This window comes from Arachis stenosperma, chromosome 6, assembly GCF_014773155.1.
Source record: "Arachis stenosperma cultivar V10309 chromosome 6, arast.V10309.gnm1.PFL2, whole genome shotgun sequence".
Classification (NCBI taxonomy): domain Eukaryota; kingdom Viridiplantae; phylum Streptophyta; class Magnoliopsida; order Fabales; family Fabaceae; genus Arachis; species Arachis stenosperma.
Window position 1 is genome coordinate 63,060,507 of NC_080382.1, and position 23,557 is coordinate 63,084,063.

At 38.7% G+C, this 23,557-nt stretch overlaps 1 protein-coding gene and 2 non-coding genes across 3 annotated transcripts; 2 read left to right on the forward strand and 1 right to left on the reverse strand.

Moving 5' to 3' along the window:
• The first annotated feature begins 1,074 nt into the window (after positions 1–1,074).
• Positions 1,075–1,178, forward strand: LOC130937266 (small nucleolar RNA R71). Its single transcript, XR_009068490.1, has one exon. It is a non-coding gene; the product is annotated as a small nucleolar RNA R71 (small nucleolar RNA).
• A 9,807-nt stretch (positions 1,179–10,985) lies between these two features.
• On the reverse strand, positions 10,986–11,093 carry LOC130937841 (small nucleolar RNA R71). The gene has a single exon (XR_009069036.1). It is a non-coding gene; the product is annotated as a small nucleolar RNA R71 (small nucleolar RNA).
• A 4,424-nt stretch (positions 11,094–15,517) lies between these two features.
• LOC130934111 (uncharacterized) lies at positions 15,518–15,916 on the forward strand. Its single transcript, XM_057863700.1, has one exon. It carries the CDS (start codon positions 15,518–15,520, stop codon positions 15,914–15,916), a length of 399 nt encoding a protein of 132 aa, XP_057719683.1.
• The last annotated feature ends 7,641 nt before the right edge of the window (positions 15,917–23,557 follow it).

A 23,557-nucleotide genomic window follows, 5' to 3' on the forward strand; every position in this document is an offset into this window, starting at 1 on the left:
AGTTCATTAATGAGCAAGAGAGGTTCACTTTCCCAAGTCTCATTACCAAACAACTTGGCATTCAGCTTCATGATAGCTCCTAAATATTGAGCAACTTGCTCTCCAGTCACATCTTCATCCTCTTCTGAGGAAGAATAGTCTTCAGAGCTCATGAATGGCAGAAGGAGATTTAATGGAATCTCTATGGTCTCTATATGAGCCTCAGATTCCTTTGGATCCTTAATAGGAAACTCCTTCTTGCTTGAGGGACGTCCCAGGAGGTCTTCCTCACTAGGATTTTCGTCCTTCTCCTTCCTTGTGCATTCGGCCATATTGATCACATCAATGGCCTTGCACTATCCTTTTGGATTTTTTTCTGTATTGCTTGGGAGAATACTGGGAGGAATTTCAATGACTTTCTTACTCAGCTGGCCCACTTGTGCCTCCAAATTTCTAATGGAGGACCTTGTTTCACTCATGAAACTTAAAGTGGCCTTTGACAGATCAGAGACTAAATTTGCTAAATTAGAAGAGCTTTATTCAGAATTCTCTGTCTGTTGCTGAGAAGATGATGGAAAAGGCTTGCTATTGCTCAGCCTATTGCGTCCACCATTGTTAAAGCCTTGTTGAGGCTTTTGTTGATCCTTCCATGAGAAATTTAGATGCTTTCTCCATGATGAATTATAGGTGTTTCCATAAGGTTCACCCATGTAATTGACCTCTGCCATTGCAGGATTTTCAGGATCATAAGCTTCTTCAGAAGCTGCCTCTTTAGTACTGTTGGATGCATTTTGCCATCCATTCAGACTGTGAGAAATCATGTTAACTTGCTGAGTCAACACTTTGTTCTGAGCCAATATCGAATTCAGAGCATCAATTTCAAGAACTCCCTTCCTCTGAGGCGTCCCATTATTCACGGAATTCCTCTCAGAAGTGTACATGAATTGGTTATTTGCAACCATGTCAATGAGTTCTTGAGCCTCTTCAGGCGTTTTCTTTAGGTGAATAGATCCACCTGCAGAATGGTCCAATGATATTTTCGAAAACTCAGATAGACCATAATAGAATATATCTAATATGGTCCATTCTGAAAACATGTTAGATGGACACCTTTTGGTCAACTGCTTGTATCTTTCCCAAGCTTCATAGAGGGATTCACCATCTTTTTGTTTAAAGGTCTGAACATCCACTCTAAGCTTGCTCAGCTTTTGAGGAGGAAAGAATTTATCCAAGAAAGCCGTGACCAGCTTATCCCAGGAGTCCAGGCTATCCTTAGGTTGTGAATCCAACCATATTCTAGCTCTGTCTCTTACAGCAAAAGGGAAAAGCATGAGCCTGTAGACTTCAGGATCTACTCCATTCGTCTTAACAGTCTCACAAATCTGCAAGAACTCAGTTAAAAACTGGTAAGGATCTTCAGATGGAAGTCCATAAAACTTGCAGTTCTGTTGCATTAAAGCAACTAGTTGAGGCTTAAGCTCAAAATTATTGGCTCCAATGGCAGGAATGGAGATGCTTCTTCCATCAAATTTGGACGTTGGTTTTGTGAAGTCACCAAGCATTCTCCTTGCATTATTGTTGTTGGGTTCGGCTGCCATCTCCTTCTCTTGTTCAAAAATTTCTGACAGGTTACTTCTGGATTGTTGTAATTTAGCTTCTCTTAGTTTCCTCTTCAGAGTCCTTTCAGGTTCAGGATTAGCTTTAACAAGAGTGCTCTTGTCCTTGTTCCTGCTCATATGAAAGAAAAAAAAACAGGAAAAGAAGAGAAATCCTCTATGTCACAGTATAGAGATTCCTTTATGTTAGTAGAAGAAGAAAGGGGGGAAGAGTGAAGAAGAATGAATAGTCTGTATAAAGAGTAAGGATAAGGGAGGTGATAAGAGATGAAGAGAAGTGTTAGTAAATAAATAATTAAATAGAATAAGCAAAGAGAGGGAGAATTTCGAAAATAATTTTGAAAAAGAGGTTAGTATTTTCGAAAATTAAAGATAAGATAAGATTAAAATTAAAATTTAAAACAATTAATTAATTAGAAAGAATTTTTGAAAAAGGATGAGATGTTTTCGAAAATTAGAGAGGGATAGGTAGTTAGTTGGTTTTGAAAAAGATAAGAAACAACAAAAAGTCAAATAGTTAGTTGAAAAAGATATTAAAATCAAATTTTGAAAAAGATAACATTTAAAAAAAAGATAAGATAAAAGATAAGATTTTTAAGAAAAAGATATTTTGAAAAAAGATTTAATTTTAAAAATTAAAATTAATTACTTGACTAACAAGAAACTAAAAGATAAAATTCTAGAATTTAAAGATTGAATCTTTCTTAACAAGAAAGTAACAAACTTCAAATTTTTGAATCAATCACATTACTTGTTAGCTAATTTTCGAAAATATGATGTAAAAATAAGAAAAAGATTTTGAAAATATTTTGAAAAAGATTTTTGAAATTTTTCAAAAATAAAGAGAAAAATGGAAAAGATATGATTTTTGAAAAAGATTTTAAAAAGATAAGATTTTTAAAATTGAAAATTTGACTTGACTTGTTAGAAACAACTAATTTTAAAAATTTTTGACCAAGTCAACCCAAAATTTCGAAAATTTGGAGAGAAAAAAAGAAAAGATATTTTTTTTATTTTTGAATTTTTGATGAAGAGGGAGAAAAACAACAAAAATGACTCACAACATGAAAATTATGAATCAAAACTCATGATGCATGCAAGAACACTATGAATGTCAAGATGAACACCAAGAACACTTTGAAGATCATGATGAACATCAAGAACATAATTTTGAAAATTTTTTATGCAAAGAAAACATGCAAGACACCAAACTTAGAAAGCTTTAATGCATGGACTCTAACAAACGAAAAATGCACATGAAAAACAACAAAAGACACAAAACAAGAAAACATCAAGATCAAACAAGAAAACTTGTCAAAAACAACTTGAAGATCATGAAGAACACTATGAATGCATGGAATTTTCGAAAAAATGCAAGAAAAAATTTTAAAGCATGCAATTTACACCAAACTTAAAAATTGACTCAAGACTCAAACAAGAAACACAATATTTTTGGTTTTTATGATTTTCTAATTTTTTTTTGGATTTTTATTAATTTTTTTTTTCAAAAATATTTTTGGAAAAACAAAAAAGAAAAATTTTGAAAAAGTTTTTGAAAAGAAAATTACCTAATCTGAGCAACAAGATGAACCGTCAGTTGTCCAAACTCGAACAATCCCCGGCAACGGCGCCAAAAACTTGGTAGACGAAATTGTGATCCTCAAAGTTGGTCTCTTTGTACTTGCATGAGATTTATTTAATGGCTCTATCAAAAATACCCCAAAGAGATCATGGTATGATGAATTGGGATCTTAATAATCCCTGGTGATGGCACGTGTGATCACAACTCCGTTCAACTTAACCAGCAAGTGTACTGGGTCATCCAAGTAATACCTTACGTGAGTAAGGGTCGATCCCACAGAGATTGTTGGTATGAAGCAAGCTATGGTTACCTTGTAAATCTCAGTTAGGCAGATTAAATGGTTTATGATAAGTTCGAAAATAAATAATAAACAGAAAATAAAATAGTAAATAGTTACTCATATAATTCCATGGTGGGAATTTCAAATAGGCATATGGAGATGTTGTGCTCCTCTTGAATCTCTACTTTCTTATTACATTCATCCAATTTCTTCTTACTCCTTTCCATGGCAAGCTGTATGTAGGGCATCACCGTTGTCAATGGCTACATCCCATCCTCTCAGTGAAAATGGTCCTATGCTCTGTCACAGCACGGCTGATCATCTGTCGATTCTCAATCAGGTTGGAATAGAATCCCTTGATTCTTTTGCGTCTGTCACTAACGCCCATCCTTCAGGAGTTTGAAGCTCGTCATAGTCATTCAATACCAGAATCCTACTCGGAATACCACAGACAAGATTAGACTTTCCAGATTCCCGGAATCCTACTCGGAATACCACAGACAAGGTTAGACTTTCCGGATTTCCATGAATGCCGCCATCTTATACCACGAAGATTCTGTTGGGGAATCTAAGAGATATGCGCCCGACCTAAAGTAGAACGGAAGTGGTTGTCAGTCACGCGCGTTCATAGGTGAGAATGATGATGAGTGTCACGGATCATCACATTCATCAAGTTGAAGTGCAACGTATATCTTGGAATAAGAATAAAAGAGAATTGAATAGAAAATAATAGTAATTGTATTGAAACTTGAGGTACAGTAGAGCTCCACACCCTTAATCTATGGTGTGTAGAAACTACACCGTTGAAAATACATAAGTGAAAGGTTCAGGCATGGCCGAATGGCCAGCCCCCATGGTCTAAGGACTAGGCGTCCAGAGATGTCTAATACACTAGTAAAAAGTTCTATTTATAATAAACTAGCTACTAGGGTTTACATGAGTAAGTTTTTGATGCATAAATCCACTTCCGGGGCCCACTTGGTGTATGCTTGGGCTGAGCTTGATCTATCCACGAGCTGAGGCTTCTCTTGGAGTTGAACTCCAAGTTGTAACGTGTTTTGGGCGTTCAACTCCGGGTCGTGACGTGTTTCTGGCGTTTGACTCCAGACAGCAGCATGTACTTGGCGTTGAGCGCCACTTTACGTCATCAATTCCCGAATAAAGTATGGACTATTATATATTGCTGGAAAGCTCTAGATGTCTACTTTCCAACGCCGTTAAGAGCGCGTCATTTGAAGTTCTGTAGCTCCAGAAAATCCATTTCGAGTGCAGGGAGGTCAGATTCCAACAGCATCAGCAGTCCTTTGTCAGCCTCCTATCAGAGTTTTGCTCAAGTCCCTCAATTTCAGCCAGAAATTACCTAAAATCACAGAAAAACACACAAACTCATAGTAAAGTCCAGAAATGTGAATTTATCATAAAAACTAATGAAAACATCTCTAAAAGTAGCTTGAACTTACTAAAAACTACCTAAAAACAATGCCAAAAAGCGTATAAATTATCCGCTCATCAAACTACATGCAAAATTCTTTTACCTACTTGGTGAAAAATAAATAAATCTTCAAGAACAAATATAAAATGGATTTCACTAATTCAAATCATACAGTAAAGACAATTAAACTTGTAAGAAGATAGCTCATGAAAACGGGACACATAGAATCAAGCATTGAACCCTCACTTGTAGTGTATATGTACTCTAATCGCTCAAGTGTCTAGGGTTAATTCACTCTACTCTTCTCTAGTCATGCTTTCTAAACTTTGTTCCTCATCTAACCAATCAACAAGTATTTAGTATACCAATGCAAACATCATGAGGTCTTTTCAAGGTTGTAATGGGGCTAAGGTAAGGGTGAGGGTATATGTGTGGCCAAGTGAGCTAGAATATGAATCTTTGATTAATCTAAGCTCTCATCTAACACACATACATACTCTATGTAACTCTAAAATCATGCCTAGCTACCCAAAATTCCCACTTTTGCATTACATACTCATGTATCAACTTTTTCTTAATTTTATCACATATGTATTGATCGTTTATTAAACTTAACATTGGGGTAATTTTGTCCCCTTATTCATTTATTTACTTAATTATTTGAATATTTTTTTATTTTTCTTTCTCTTTTTTTTTTTTGGATTCAAACATAACATATCAATGCACATGAGTTTTTAATTTTTCTGGTCTCGCATGAGTAGGTACCTAAATTCCCAATATTTTGTCAATGAAACATTGTATACTTTCATCAACCCAAGTTCCCACAGTTCCCCACACTTAATTGACACATAATCTCTAACTTAAGCTAACCAAAGATTCCTTTGGGGTAATTAATTGTTTTTTCACTTAAGACTAGTGATGTGGTAAAATATATAACAAACGGGGATTAAAAGGCTCAAGGTGGCAAACAAAGGTGAATGAAAGGGTAGGCTATTTGGGATAAGTGAGCTAACAACAAATGATGGCATCAATCATATGCAAGCATGTAAATACACTAAACAATGGACATATAAAATGGAACAAAACATAAATTACAATCATAGAGAGGAAAACACACAAGAATAAAAAATTTATGGCTAAATAATATAACCATATAATTAAGCTCAAATCTCACAGGTTGTGTGTTCTTAGCTATAAACTATGTTCCAAATACAAGCTTCAAACAAGTTTAACACAAATTTTTAATTTAAATTAGTGAAATATTGTGAAAAGGGTCTTGAAAATAAACTCATTACTTTAACCAAGCATTGGTAAAATATGCACAAAAAATCAAACAAACATGCAATCAAACATGCAAATGCAACAATGAACTACAAAGAAAATTAAACAATGGTGTTGAAAAGAAAAGTAACTAATCCACAGAAATCGGTATCGACCTCCCCACACTTAAAGATTGCACCATCCTCGGTGCATGCAGAGATGTATAAGTGGACGGGTTACTACAAATGTTGCTTTTTTTTCTCCAAAGATTGTGCACTAGGCACTTATTCTTCGCCCCATGTAGACTCTTCTTGTACCCCTCTTTGGTGGCCAGCCTAAAAGGAGAGAAAAAGAGAGAAAATTAAGCCTATAATAATGATATCAAAGCAAATAGAACATAAGCGGGGGCTAATGCCAAATAAGATTCCCGATTACATGGTAGCTATAACATGTAAGTGAGAAATAAATAGAAGCACAGGGCATGTCAACTAAATAGTAAAAAAGTCAAGGAGCACCCAACATAATGCAAGAAATATGCAACAGTTGAGTGAGAAAAATTTAACACCAATGTAAAAACAAAAAATATAGAAAAGAAAGGGAGAAGAAACAAGGAAGTCAAAATGCCATGAATGTGAGTATGCAAATGTAACAAATATAAAAAATGAAAGGGAATAAGGATGAGAGAGGAGGAGAAGAGAGTGGGAAAGGAGGAAAGAAGGAGAAAAGAGTAAAGAGAGAAGAAGAAAAAGAATGGAGAATAAAGAAGAAAGAAAAAGAAAAAAATTAGGATTTGGAAAGATAAGATATGAAAAGTGGCGACGCAGGGATCTGGTTGTGTTTCGCGTACGATGCGTACGCGTGCGTCACACGTACGTGTGGGTCGCACACATGGGGAGGCGACACGTAGGGGTCGGTCACGCATATGCGTGACCGTGTTTGTGCTACTCGCGTGAGGGCAGCGTGGCATACGCACAACCCTCTGTTCGTTTTGGGATGTGTGCCAAAATGGCATATGATGCGTGTGCGCCAGGCACACGCACCCGTGGAAGTGCAAAATTTGAAAACAACGCGCACGCGTCAGGGACGCGTACGCGTGATGCATTTTGTGCCTCGGGCACAGTGCCAACACCAAGTGAACACAACTTTTGGCCAATATACCTTTTACGTCAATTTTTCTGGGTCACGCGTGCGTGTCATTGATGCGTACACGTGGAATACGCGTATGCGTGATGATGCTTGTGCGATTGGCACACTTTCTGCACTGCTCCCGCGCAACTTTCTGTTCACTTTTTTTAATGCAATTATGCAGATGTAAATGCTGACTATATGCAGTAATAATGAGAAGAGTCACTAGAATAAAACTTAGAAGAAAGAAAAGAACGATCATACCATGGTGGGTTGTTTCCCACCTAGCAGTTTTAGTTATTGTCCTTAAGTTGGACATTGGATGAGCTCCCTGTCATGGTGGCTTATGCTTGAACTCCTCCAAGAATCCCCACCAGTGTTTGCAATTTCGGTAACCTCGGGGATCCCAAATTAGGTGCATACAGCCGTCAAGCAATGTAAAGCAAGTGACCAGGCCCCAAGAGTATTGATTGTTGGAATGAATTCTGGGGTCACAAACCTTGCTGTTGCACTCGTCTTTGTGTTGATCATCATTGTCCCAATCGGGTGGCAAGCAATTTGAATTCTCACTAAAGCGGCCAAACAACTTCCTAGACCCATTCAATCAAGCTCTACACCAACCTTCGCATTTCCACTTGGAGCATACAACCATATTGAACCTTGCATGACAACTCCAACCACTAATAACCATCTTCCTCTTACTCTTAATGCCACAGAGAGCTCTAAGTTGACCATCTGTCTCAAGTATACCATATTCAAGTGGAATGTGAAAGCTAAGGGATATGAATTTACCCACTTGAATGTTGGGAAGGATGATGGCGACTTAGGGGGAAGGGTCTCTAATAACTTTGGCAAGGCGATTTCAAGCTCCACTCCCGTGTGTTCTCTCTTGACAACTTCCACCCCTTTGCAAGCTTCTTCAATATCAACCTCTTCCTCTTAGTAGCTTTCTTCTAATTTGATCTCTTCTTTATTTCTCACCAAGGGCATGGGAGGATGTGCTTCTTCTTCTTTAATCTCCATGTCAAGTCCAATGGGAGAGGATTCAATTGTAGATAAGGATTCATCAATGATTGAATCCATCTCATGATCAACCTCCTCCAAGTCTTCAACCATGATATGCCTTGGAGGTTGTACACCCTTCTGAACATCAAATTAAAACGTCTTCGAAGGAGGCTTTATGACTTGACTTTCCCATGGAGGTTCTGCATCTCCTAAGTCTTCAACCACTTCCTCTTCTTCAGCTATTATGGTTTCCTCCACTTGTTCCAATACAAAGGTATATTCCTCATTGTCCATTGGAGTTTCTAGTGTCTCCTTCATGCTACGCTCTTTTATTGATTCTCCACATGTAGCCATTGGAGCACTTTGAGTGTCAAAATGCCGAGAGGCTAAATCACCTACTGCTCGCTCCAATTAATGAACGGATGCTTGAAATTGATCCAGTATCTCCTTGAGACGTTCCCTTGACTCTTGTTCCTCTTGGATAACGTAATTGGGATCATAAGGCTCTTGGATTGATGGATATGGACATGGAGTATATGGAGGTGGTGGTTCTTAGGAGTAATTGGGTTGAAATTGGGGTGGTTCTAGATATGGTTCATATGGCTTATAAGGTAGTTGGTATGGTGGATCATGATAAGGGTCATGTGAAGGTGAACGGTGAAAAGGGGCTTGTGAGTAGGGTGGTTCAGAGCTATGTTGAGGAGGGGGTTCATACGTGTTGTGGTGGGTATTGAGTGTCACAAAAAGGTCCATGAAAACCATTGTCTTAGAATGCATCATAGAATGGTTGTTGCTTGTAGTACATTGAAGGGGGTTGTTGCCAAGAGGGTTGATCAAATCATTGTGGCTCCTTCCATCTTTGATTGTTCCAACCATGGTGCATGTTGGCATTATAATCTCCTCTTCCTGCAACATAATTATAACCACGCTCATAGCCAAAGGGGTGAGAAGTCATAGTAGAAAAGAAAAACAAAAACTAATAAAAATAAGCAACTAAGTCCTAAAGCTAATAAAAACTAAGAACAGGTAAAAAGCAAATATTTACAATAACCAATAATAAGGTACACGTTTGCAATTCCCTGGCAACGGCGCCATTTTGACCAGCGGACTTTTGATGGTTTAGAAATTCACAAATAAGCTCTCGATGCAAGTATAGCTTCTAAACCAATAAGAATCCTTTCGTACAGAAGTTTGGTTGTCACAAGTAACAAACCCCTAATAAGATTGATAACCGAAGTATTTAAACCTCGGGTCGTCTCTCAAGGAATTGCAGGGAAGTGTGCTTATAATTGGTTATGAAAAAGTGTATTTTTAGGGGTTTTGGATATGAAACAAGAAAAGTAAATTGCAAGGGATTAAATCAATGGCTAAGAAAACTCTTGGCAAGATATAAAAATTTGAAGTCCTATCCTAATTATCCTTATCAATTGTGATGAGAATTGCTCGTTACTCCCACTTAGTCAACCTCTAACTATGAAGGTAAGTCAAGTGGATAAATCAATATGAATCCTCAAGTCCTAGTTAATTCCCAAGGAAAGACTAGAGTTAGTGGAATTCAAGTTAATTAGCAACCTTCAATTATCAATAAACAAAAGAGTTTGATAACTCAAAAGTCTCTAATTACTCAACCAAAGCCAAGGATATAGAAATCTACTCTAACATCCTTCCAAGTATTTTATCAAACACTTGGAGGGCATAATATAAAAGCATAGATAAGTAGCAGTAGAATATAGGTCTAAACAACCAATTGAGAACATCAAATCAATAGCATAAATCAATCATGGGAAAATTAATTGCATTAATATAGAAAACCAATCTAATCATCAAGAGTTCATAAACCAAAGTGGTAACAATGAAAAATCAATAAGAATAGAAGAGAAATCCTAAATTCTAAAACCAAGAGAGAGGAGGTAGCCTCTCTCTCTAAAACCTACATCTAAAACCTAAAATTATGAATAATGAAAAGTGTCTCTCTGATTCCTCCACTTTGTAGCCTATAATCTGTGTTTTCTGGGCTTGGAACTGGGCTAAAAAGAGCGGAAATGATTTCTGCAATTTCTGCACGTGGCGCATGTCACGCGTACGCGTGGGTCACGCGTGCGTGTCGTTTTGGTGAAATCCCTAGTCACGCGTACGCGTAGTCACGCGTACGCGTCAGTCACGCGTACGCGTCAGTCACGCGTACGCGTCAGTCAGGCATACGCATCGCTTGTCCTTTGTGCTAATCACGCACGCGCGTTGAGTTTGCGTGCGCGTCGCTGTGGGTTGCTCTAAGTCACGCATGCGCGTGAGCCAGGCGTGCACGTCATATCTCACTGGTCAGCTTCATTATTTCTTTGTGTTTCTTCCATTTTTGCGGGCTTCCATTCCATTCTCCAAGCCATTCTTGCCCTATAAAGCATGAAACACTTTAACACACAGATCACGGCATCGAATGGTATATAGAGGAGTTAAAATCTGACAAATTCAAAGCTCCGGAAGCGAGTTTTCAATCATAGCATAAAATCAGGAAGGCAAACGTAGAACATGTGAATTTTATGAATAAATGTGAGAATAGTGGATAAAATCCACTCAATTAGGCACAAGATGTACCACGAAATAGTGGTGCATCAGTGGTACTACATTCAACCTAAAAAAGTTGTTACTAATTGGGATACGCTCAGAATAGAATTCTTGGATAAATACTTTCCAGCTGAAGATACTGATAGACTGAGGAAAGAAATTTCCTGCATTATTCAAGACAATTCAGAAACTCTTTATGACTATTGGGAGCGCTTCAAGAACCTTCTGGATGCATGCCCCCACCACATGATTGACAAGTTGGCGTTGATCAGCTACTTCACACAATGCATGAATCCTTAGGATAAGACTACATTGGATGGTGCGAGTAATGGTTCTCTAAAAAAGTACAAGACCGCGGATGAAGCGTGGCAACGGATCAGCGACCTAGCTGAGTCCACTCGGAATGCTAGGCATAGGAACAAACATCCCAAGGCTGTTGCAGAGGTTTCCTCTAGTAGTGAGAACACTGCTCTCACACAGACGCTATGTGAGATGACCAACTTGCTGAAGCAGATACATCTGAATCAACAACAACCTCAGCCTCGTCCACAACAGCAGTATCAACAGTTGGCCCCTCAGAGAGTTTGCGAAATATATGCGTGCAATACTCATTACACTGATGAATGTCCACAACTCCAACAGAAAGATAACACCTTGACAGCCACTCATAACTTCTATGACTGCCCAAATCAAGGATATTATCAGCAAGGCGGCAATTATAACCAAGGTGGGAACTATAATTAAGGTTGGCAAGACAACTCCAACCAAGGCTAGAGAGGTAACTCCAACCAAGGATGGAGGGACAACTACAACCAAGGAGGCAAAGACAATGATGAAAATCAGAGATGGAACAACAACAATAATCAGCAGAACCGGTCTCAGCAGAATTAGAACCAGCCTTACCGCGCACCTCATCAAAGGCAAAACCAGGGATCTCAAAACAACCAACAGCAAGGCCCGCCTTCCTCTCCCAATGATGAGTTGCTTCAATCTCTTTCACAAAGACAAACGACTATGGAAAGTCAAATTAGTGGTTTAACCTCCGCTATACAAGCTCTCGTCTCCCAGATTGGATCATCGAACACCTCCAACAACCAACCTGCAAGCTCCAGTGCACTTCCTTCTCAATCTTTACCTAACCCCAAGGAAGGAATCAATGCCATTACCTTGAGGTCTGGGACCACACTGCAAGAGAGGAGTCATGGGGAGGCAAGTTCAAAAGCATACATTTCAGTTGCAAGCACTGTGGAGGTAGAGGATGTTGAGGAAGAGGATGAAGTATAAGATGTGGTTGAACAAGAACCAACCCCACCAAGGAATGAATCTCCAAGAGGCGCAGACACTACCGGTGGCGCCATTCCTATTCCATTTCCACACCTTGTTAGGAAACCCAGAAAGCAGATGGAGCTAGACCACAAGATGGTGGAGATCTTCAAAAAGGTTGAGGTAACCATTCTACTTTTTTATGTGATTCACCAAGTACCTAAATATGCTAAATTTCTGAAGGATCTGTGTATGCATAAAGATAAAATACATGATTTAGAAACTATTCCTTGAGGTAGCTCTATTTCTGCTTTAATGGGTGCCATTTGTGGAGATCCGGGTCCATGCATGGTTACTTGTATTATTGATGGTGTACAGTTCTCTGATTGCATGTGTGATTTAGGTGCATGTGTGAGTATTATGCCATTATCTGTATATGATGCTCTGAGGCTCCCTCCCTTAAAAAGGACGGCATCATGTTTTGTTTTGGCAGATAAGAGCATTATCTCGGTGGCTGGAATTGTTGAGGACGTACTATTGAGCATTAAGGGTCTCACATTCCCTATTGATTTCTACATTCTAGAGATGCCTCCTAATGAATCAGGAAGACCATCATCCATCCTACTTGGGAGGCCATTTCTAAAGACTTCAAGGTTCAAATTGGATGCCTTCTCAGGAACTTACTCTTTTGAGATAGATGGCAGAACAGTGAGCTTTAACCTGGATGAAGCTATGAAGCACCCATCGGAGGATCACTCCATCTTCCGGTGTGACATTATTGATGAGACTGTGGCTGAAGTTCACCAGGAGGATGCAGAAGAGATGCTTATGAAGCAAGAGGCAAGTGTGGGGACACTCTCTGAGCTTACTGAAGATACCTTGCCACCACAATTAGCTCCAGATGATCAAGAACTTAGTCATGAGCAGAAAGTGGAGCTGAAGCCCCTTCCACCCCACCTCAAGTATGCTTACCTCGAGGATAATCAGAAGCTCCCAGTTATCATTGCAAGGAAACTTACTTCCCAATAGGAGGAGCAGTTGCTTAGTGTGCTAAGAAGATACAAGAAGGCCATTGGGTGGAGCTTGGTAGATATAGTAGGCAGCAGCCTTCAAGTCTATGAGCACTGGATATTTTTAGAAGAGGGAACAAGGCCTGTCCATCAACCTCAAAGGCGGCTGAACCCCACCATTCTAGAGGTGTTCAAGAAGGAAGTAACCAGGGTGCTTGAGGCTGATATCATCTACCCAATCTCAGATAGCGAATGGGTTAGTCCAGTACAAGTAGTACCCAAGAAGTCTGGTGTCACAACAGTAGAGAATGAACATGGAGAACTCATAGCAAAGAGAGTGCAGAATTCCTGGAGAGTCTGTATTGACTACAGGCGTCTCAAGCAAGCTACTCGCAAGGATCACTACCCACTCCCTTTCATTGATCAAATGCTTGATCGCTTATCAGGTAAATCACACTACTATTTTCTAGATGGTTACACTGGATATTTTCAGATTCATATAGTTCCTGAAGATCAGGAGAAGACTACTTTTACATATCCCTTTGGAACGTATGCATATAAGAGAATGCCTTTTGGTTTATGTAATGCACCGGCTACGTTTCAAAGATGCATGATGAGTATTTTCTCAAACTTTCTTGAGAACTGTATGGAAGTTTTTATGGATGACTTTTGTGTTTATGGTGATTCATTTGAGCTTTGCTTGGATGGTTTAGCTAGAGTATTAGAAAAATGTGTTAGTTCAAATCTTGTATTAAATTTTGAAAAATGTCATTTTATGGTAAAACAAGGTATTGTCCTAGGACATGTTGTTTCTAATGCTGGTATTTTAGTTGATCTAGCAAAGATAGACGTTATTTCTAGTTTACCTTACCCCTCTTCTGTAAGGGAGGTTCGTTTGTTTCTTGGTCACGCAGGTTTCTACCGGCAATTTATCAAGGATTTCAGTAAGGTAGCACTGCCTTTATCCAGATTATTGCAGAAAGATGTTGAGTTCAAGCTAAGTACAGACTGCAAGGAAGTGTTTGATAAGCTGAAGACCACTTTGACCCAAGCCCCCATTGTGAGAGGGCCTGACTAGAGTCAACCATTTGAGATAATGTGCGACGCCTCCAATTATGCAATAGGAGCGGCGCTGGCTCAGCGCGAAGGTAAGGACCCTTTCGTTATTGCTTATGCATCTAAGACCTTAGACACTGCTCAATCTAATTATACTACTACTGAAAAAGAGCTTCTGGCTATTGTTTTTACTTTGGATAAATTTTGAGCCTATTTACTTGGTGCTAAGGTAGTAGTATACTCAGACCATGCAACTTTAAAATATTTACTGTCTAAGAAGGAGTCTAAGCCAAGGCTAATGCGTTGGATATTGCTGCTGCAAGAATTTGATTTAGAAATTAAAGATAAAAGTGGTACTCAGAATTTAGTGGCTGACCACTTGAGTTGCCTAGAGCACATTAAAAATGACACCACTCTTATCAATGATGATTTTCCATTTAATAACTTTCACGCAATATCTGAAGTGGTTCCTTGGTACACACTTATAGCAAATTATTTGGTTAGTCGTACTTTCCCTCCTAATTTCACTAAGCATCAGAGGGACAAGCTTAAAAGCGAGTCCAAATATTATATATGGGATGACCCATATTTATGGAGGTGTGGTGCTGACCAAATAATTAGGAGATGTGTGCCCCAGTCAGAATTCCAGTCTATTTTAGAGGCCTGCCACTCTTCAGAAAGTGGTGGACATTTCGGTCATCAAAGAATAGCTAGAAAAATTTTAGACTGTGGATTCTAGTGGCCCACACTATTTAGGGATGCAGCTATTTTCTGTAAATCTTGCTCTCCATGTTAGAAGTTTGGTAATATATCCAAGAGGGGACAAAATGCCCCAACAATCCATGTTATTTTGTGAAATTTTTGATGTCTGGGGTATTGACTTCATGGGTCCATTTCCAAACTCTAATGGTTTCTTATATGGGCGGAAGCTATTCCCACCCGTACTGATGATGCTAACACCGTTGTTTCCTTTGTTCGAAATAATATTATCTGTCACTTTGGATCACCACAAGCAATCGTGAACGATCAAGGCACTCACTTTTGCAACAGGAGACTAACAGGTTTATTGAAGAGACATGTGATTGTTCACAAAGTAGCAACAGCTTACCATCCACAAACCAATGGACAAGCAGAAGTGTCTAACAGAGAGATAAAGCGTATCCTGGAAAAGGTCGTCAAGCCTCATAGAAAGGACTGGAGTTCCCGGCTTGCAGATGCGCTTTGGGCTTATAGGACAGCATACAAGACACCGATCGGAATGAGTCCCTTCCGCTTAGTCTACGAAAGGCCTGCCATCTCCTAGTAGAGATAGAATAAAAAGCCTTTTGGGAGGTACGAGAGTGTAACATGGGACTAGAGATAGCCGGAGCGGAGAGGAAGCTGCAACTACAAGAATTAGAGAGCCTTCGCCTGGAAGCATATGAAAACTCCAGACTATACAAGGAAAAGGTGAAGGCTGTGCACGACAAGAATATCAAATGCACAGAGTTCAGACCTGGCGAGTTAGTTCTCCTTTACAACTCAAGGCTGAGACATATGCCAGGCAAGCTGGGAACTAGGTGGGACGGTCCCTATAAGGTAGAAAAGGCTGAACCATATGGCATCTTTCACATACGCCATCCATCAAGCCTCAAGATCTTCAAGGTTAATGGTCACCGCCTGAAACTGTATCATGGTGAAAAGATACACAATAAGAAGGAACTGGAAATCTTCCTCCTGGAAGATCCACCATCACCAGACGACTGAACCTGTGGAGCGTCCAACTTAAGGACGTTAAAGCAAAGTGCTCGGTGGGAGACAACCCACCATGGTATGATCGTTCCCTTTTCTCTTTTTAGCTTTATTTAGTGACTCTTCTCATTATTTCTGCATATAGTCTGCATTTTTGCATATGCATAATTGTATTAAAAAAATGTGGCAAAAAGTTGCGTGGGAGCAGTGCAGAAAGTGTGCCGATCGCACAAGCATCATCATGCGTACGCGTACCCCACGCGTACACGTCACTTGGGATTTTGGCATGTCACACGTACGCGTCAATGATGCGCATGCATAAACCAAAAAAATTGATGTAAAAGGTGTATTGGCCAAAAGTTATGCTGGCCTGGTGCTGGCACTGTGCTCAAGGCACAAAATGCATCACGCGAACGCATCCACGACGCGTGCGCGTCGTTATCACTTTTTGCTCACTCACGCATGCGCGTACCTGACACGCACGCATCGTAATGCAACTGTGGGTTAGAACTTGAAGTGAACAGAGAGTTGTGCGTGCCCGAGGTTGCCTTCGCGCAAGTTGCACAAACCCGATCACGCGTACGCATGACCGACGCTTACGCGTCGCCTTGCCAATTACACGATTCACGCGTACGCATGGAGCACGCGTGCGCGTCGACAGCGCTTCATCAACAGATCCCTGTGCCGCCAAATTTCTTATCTTTTTTATTCCAATCCTAACTTCTTTCTTCTTTCTTTCTTTCTTTCTTTTTCTTTCTTCTTTATTCTCCATTCTTCTTCTTCTTTCTTTACTCTTTTCTTCTTTTTTTCCCTTCCTTCATATTTTCTTCACCTCACATTCTCCATCACTTCTCTCTTTATCACCTTCTTCTCAAGGTTCTTTCTTTATATTTTCCCTCTCTTCTTCTTCTTAATTATCTATTTTTTGCATTATTTTACTTGGTGTTAGAAATCCAATTGGGTGATTATTCTCTTCTATAATTGCTTGTGGATTATTCAGGAGTTATTTGACAATTAATATTGATTGTTTTTTTGGGTTGCTTGCATGTTTAGATTTATTTCTTTCCCTATCATATTAAACATGCACACAAAGTGTTTGTGAAAAAGCCCGTATGGCATTATGCATTCTTAAATATTCTATTCTTCTACTCTAATGCCTGTTTTTCACAAAACCCTTATAATATTTTATTAATTAAATATAATTGTCAATACAAATATGATTGTTAGTTTTTTACGAGTGATAATACATTTTTCACAATTAATGCTTGATCTATCCTACTCATGCCTTTGCCGGCATGCTAATAAACATCTTGCATTTAACTGCCTTCATCTATCTTGCTATATTTTCATTGATGTCCTAATTACATGAAGTCGCGAGTTAACGACATCCTTCTTTACCTTGGCAAGATTATCACTTGTACTGTCCTCTTCCTTGCTCCAACCCTTGGACTTACATGTACCTTTCTTTTCCTTTTTTAGGATGACCACTAAAAAAGGTAACGAGAAAGCCGCTAACAAACCACCAGCGAGGAGAGGAACAAAAAGAGCGCTAGCTACGGAACCATCCTCAACATCAGTAAAGCCCTCAAAAAAGCGAGTCAAGAGGATCATCAAGGTCAATGAAACCGAGAAAGCCTTTCCGGCCAGAGACACTGCGCGGTTCACTAACTGCTACTGTGAGCAAATGTTCCCCATCCTGGCTGCAAGGAACTACAATAATGAGCACCTTCGTATCATCTCTACCAACATTGTTGATTTGGTAGAGCCCTACATTGAAAGAAGACAATGGGATTCTTACGGAGACAGCCACGGCAGGTCAATCTTTCATCGGTAGTTAAATTCTACTCCAATTTTCACATGCCAACCCTGCAGTCTTTCTATGTCCGTCAGAAGAAGGTCCCCATATCTAAAGAGGCCATTCAGCGAGCTTTAGATCTTTCATCTATTCCAGAAGGATTAGACGCATACCAAGAAGCCTCTCTCAAGCGCCAGACATACCAGTTTGACTGGGACGACGTCCTCAGAGTTATAGCACAACCTGGCAGCAAATGGATCTATGGATACCATCGATCCCGATCCAAGGGCATATTGGCTTCAACATTTACCTTGGAGGTTCGAGTGTGGGCACAGATCATGTCCCACTATGACTTTCCAAGCACTCATGAGTCATCCTTTGCTGCAGACATGGCGGTTCTCATCTGGTGTATCCTTACATACGAGCCTCTCAACCTACCGAGACACCTCTGGCAGGCCATGGGACATATACAGATTGTGGGTAACCTACCTTTTTCCGCCTTGGTTTTAGATCTAGTCTCAGCAGCCGGAGTTTTCTACAGAGCTAGGGACACCAAGTCCATGATTCCATAGGATGATCAGTATGTCCCCAACCAAAAGTACATCAGACCCCCAACATCCACTACCAGCCGAATTGCAGATCCGGGCGGAGATATTCCTTCACCCCCCCCCACATCACAAGCACCGTCAACAATTAGCTACTCCTTTAGATACTACAGAGGTTGGACCGGCTGGACCGACAGGCAAAGCGAATAGAGCACCGTAACAAGCACCGACTGTGGAGATGTTGTTAACAGCCCCCCTTTGTTCCTAACTGATGGCACCAAGGACGGTGCCACGCTTTAAGTGTGGGGAGGTCGGTCAGTACCTGACTTCTGGAGGTAACTGTTCTCTTTCTTAACACTAGTAGGTTATTTTTTTTTCTTTTGTTATATAGGTTAGATTGCATAGTAATAAATATTTGCATGGATGCTCTACTTGGTTGAAAAATAATAAATTTCTTTTCAAGACCCTATTTTATAGTATTTCACTAATTTAAATTGAGAAATTTGTGTTAAACTTGTTTGAAGATTGTATGTGGAACATGGTTTATAGCTAAGAACACACAACCTGTGAGATTTTGAGCTTAATTATATGGTTATATTATCTAACCATAAATTTTTATTTTTGTGTGTTTTCTCTCCTCTATGATTGCAATCTATGGTTTGTTCCACTCTATATGTCCAGTATTCAATGTATTCATGCATATGTATGATTGAGGCCATTATTTGTTATTAGCTCACTATCCCAAATGGCCTACCATTCTAATTATCTTTGTTTACCACTTTGAGCCTTTTAATCCCCATTTGTTCTATATATTACACATCACTAGCCTTAAGCAGAAAAATAATTAATTACCCCAATTGAATCATTGGTTAGCTTAAGATAGAGATGGTGTATCAACTAAGTGTGGGGAATTGTAGAAAACCTGGGTTAATGGGAATGTGTTGTGTTTTCACTTTAATTAAATATAGAGAATTTGGGTGCCTACTCATATGAAACCAAAAAAAAACTATATGCATTGAAATGTTATGTTTATTTTTACATTAAAAAAATCCAAATCTAGGTGAATGAAAGCACCTCAATGTTAAATTCAATAAAAAGATCAATGCATATGAGATAACATAGAAGAACATTTAAATACATGAGTAGGTGAAAAACACAAAAGTGAGACTATGAGTAGTTAGGCATGATTTTAGAAGCACAGGGAATGTGCATACGTTAGGTGAGAACTTAGGTTAATCAAGGATTCAATTCTCAGCTCACTTAGCCATACATGTATCCTCACCCTTACCTAAGCCCCATTACAACCTTGAAAAAGACTTCATGATGTTTGCATGTGTGCACTAAATACTTGTTGATTGGTTACATGAAGAACAAATTTTAGAGCGCATGAATGGAGGAGACTAGAGTGGATTACCCTATACACTTGAGTGATTAGAGTGCATATACACTTCCAATGAGGGTTCAATAGTTGACTCTATGTTCCCTGCTTTCATGAGCTATCTTCTTGCAAGTTTACTAGTCTTTACTGTATGATTTGAATTAGTGGAATCTGATTTTTATTTGTCTTGGAGAACTTGTTCATTTCCTTAACCAAGTAGGTATAGACATTTCATCATATAGTTGCATTCACATGTATAGGTTGCATTACATGAGTCTTGCTTTCCCTATTCATTCTTTCTATCTCCTTGAGCTTAGCATGAGGACATGCTAATGTTTGAGTGTGGGGAGATTTGATGCACCACTATTTTGTGGTACATCTTGTGCTTAATTGAGTGGATTTTAGCCACCATTTTCACACTTATTCATACAATTTACCTGATTTTACAATTCCTTCCCAATTTTGTTCTAAGATTGAAAACTTGCTTCCTAAACCTTTTAAATTGTATATTTTTAATCCCTTTTATATCATTCGATGCCGTGATCTGTGCGTTAAGTGCTTTCAGGCTTTATAGGGCAGAAATGGCTTAGAGGATGGAGAGGAAGCTTGCATAAATGGAAGGAGCACAAGAATTAAAGGAGATAACCAGCGAGGAGCGACGTGTGCGTGTACCTGACACGTGCGCGTGAATTGGAGCTCGCTCAGCGACGCGTGCGCGTGCCCGACGTGTATGCGTGACACGCGAAGATGATCAGCGACGCGTACACGTGACTGACGCGTACGCGTGACATGCGATACCTGCAGAAATTACAGAAAATGCTGGGGTGATTTTGGGCTGAGTTTGGACCCAGTTTTTGGCCCAGAAACACAGAATAGAGCCAGGGGATAAGCAAAGACACAGAACACATTCTCATTAGCATAGTTTTAGTTTTAGTTTGGAATCTTAGGGAGGATTCTTCTACTTACTCTAGGGTTCTTCACATTCATAGTTCTTAGAGTTTTATGCTTTTGATTTGGATATTGAGAAGAGTTACTACCTCCGTTGAAGTTGTTATTCTAGTTTGTTTCCTTATTCCTTTACTCTTTTTAATTGCCCATTCACCCTGTTCAGATACGTATGTTTATGATTTTTGGGATTTATAATGCAAAGAACTATTTTTACTTTTAATCTATTATTAGTTATTATTCAATTTTATCATGTTTTCTTCTTATTCCCTTTATATTCCTGTGAACATAGTATTCATGTCAATGGAGTAGACTCCCAACTTGACTTGGGGGTGATTAAAAGGAGACCCTTGAATTGGAATGCTCAAGTGATTAGTTAAATTGGAAGTTGTTGGCTAACTCTGTAGACACTAACGCTAATCCTTCCCAAGGGAGAGGATTAGGACTTGTGAATAAGAGTTCGCTCAATCATTTGACTTTCCTTTATTTAGTAACGGTTAACTAAGTGAAAACAACAACCTCTTGTTACTCCACTTGGGATAATCCAATAAGGATAGAATTTCCAATTAATCCACCCCCGATCAAGGCTTTTACTTTGAATATATAAATCGCTTTAATTCACATTGCTTTAATTTACCATCACTAAATTTTCTGTTCCCCAAACTCTAAATTTCTGAGAAAACCCCTAATCAGTAAAATAGCACTCTCTTAGCAGCTCGTTGGGAGACGACCTGGGATTCCTACTCCCAGTATTTATTTCTAAATTTTGTGACAACCCTTCTAAATTGATACGTAGAATCTTCATTGGTTAAGAGCTATACTCGCAATGTCAGTTCATTATAAATTCTTAATCGGTGATTTTTTGCACGTCAGAGGTACAAGCAATTTCTGCCATTTTCTTCTTCAGCGGCTCGGTCAGAAAGCTTCTCCGAAATTTCCATTGTTTTGATTTTGTACGGAGGTAGGGGGTTCATTTTTAAAATTATAAGTTTTTAATTCATGAATGCTCAAAAGCTTAATGAGTACTTGCAAATAATTTATGACTGTCTAGACTAGTTGAATGACGAATTTGTGTTGGATTTGTGACTCTGCAAAAAACTGAATTTGATGAATATGTTTTTGGTTCCTTAAATGTTTGAGGATGCTAAAATATTCTTATTTCTAGCTGATTGTAATGAGAATTAAAGAATTACCATATGCTTGATTGATGATGAGTATAGCTTAATTATGTGCTTGAATGATGATCAAAGTATATGAATTGTTATGTTTGACATAGTGCAGAAGATTGAAAGTTTGATTATAATTAAGTACTTAAATTTGTGAAAACTGTTAAATTTGAGTTTTGGGGCTGTGTTGGCTGTGAACGCAACTCATAATAACTAAAGAAAGGTTAGGTATGTGATTCTGGAAGGGTTATAAGTTTAGATGTGGGTTAGGATATGTAAGGTTGTTTAAAAAGTTCAAGGCAGAAAATTCTGCATAATTGATAGTAAAGTAAATCAGTTTCTAGGAGCAGTTCCGGTCATAACATTGAATGAAACTATTTTTCCATGAAACTTTAAGATGTGTTGAGCATCTCATAAAAAATTTCAGGGTTTATTAATGAGTGGTTTGGAAGAAATGAATTTTTGAAGATTGATGGTTTCTATAGAAAATTCTACATCTTTACTACAGAAGCACCAACTTCCAACCCACTTAGTTTACAATACTGATGAGTGTTTGAACTGAAATTAATGGCCATTTCAATATTTGTGTCTCCATAATTCTCAGTTTAGATTTTGTGTCAAAACATTTTTTAACAAATTAGATATATTGCAAAGAGTGTGGGTTGCTCACTGGATTTTGAAAACAGAATTCTAAAAAGCAGGGCTGTGTTTCTAACCTCATAATTTTTTCATATCATATGGTAATAATCTGAAATTTAATTTTCTAGAAAGTTGTAAGAGTCTTGTTTAAGGTCATGAATTTTGAAAGGCAATGGGTGAAAATTAGATTTTTAGGATTTTAACAAATTTACTGCCCCTGCTATTGTTTTCTGCATTTTCTTACCAACAATAACGCCATTTTTTAAGGGAAATAATACAAGTTTAAACTATGAACAAATTAGCTCAACACCAAGTTTTGGGTTTTAAATCAGTTGTATTAGAACAACCAAGAAAGGTTTAAGGATAATTGGTGATACGGAGGTATGTGTTATTAAGCGGTGATGCAGAGGTACGTTTAATAATATAGGTTATGCGGAGGTACGTGTATGTAATTTGTGATGTGGAGACATAATAAAGAGAAAGACAATGAGAAGCCATGTATAAAAGAGATAACTGAAACAGATAATGAATCGTGAAAATTGTGTGTCGGACAGGCTTTGTGCCAAAGTGCTAATGCGGAAGTGCCCGTCTCACTGATAGCCTAAGATTGCTAATGCGGGAATGTCCTCCTAACTGATAGCATATGGAATGTGAATGGGCCTTGTGCCAAATTGCTAATGCGAAAGGTCCCGCCTAACTGATAGTGTAAGAACCGGAGTTTTTCCGTAAAACTATTTTAATAAAAATAATAATTTTAAGTGCGCGAGATAAATTCAAAATTTAGAAGTTTTAATTTGAAAATATAAAGGTGAAATTTCATTTCAATGAATTTTTCTAAGTTGGAAAATGTATCTTTTGCGAAAAGTTTTTCTAAAAAAATGCGTACTAGTGCTTAAGCTGGCAGTACCGGCTTTAGTCTGTCCAGTACCGCGTATTTTGGAAAAATAAGATTTTGAAAATTGATTTATTGTTTTGAAAGGACAAAAATAATTTAGAATTGAAAACCGGACACTAATCTTAAAGGTTTTGGCCTAAAGTGGGCCAAACGGACCGAAAATGCTAACAGGTTGGACCGAGCCCAAATCAGACCCAAGGCCCAACATATATAAGTGAGTTAAATGAGAAACTCAGCTCATTTTCACTCTCCAAAGAGAGAGAGGCGCGGTTTGAGAAGAAGAGAGGAGAAGA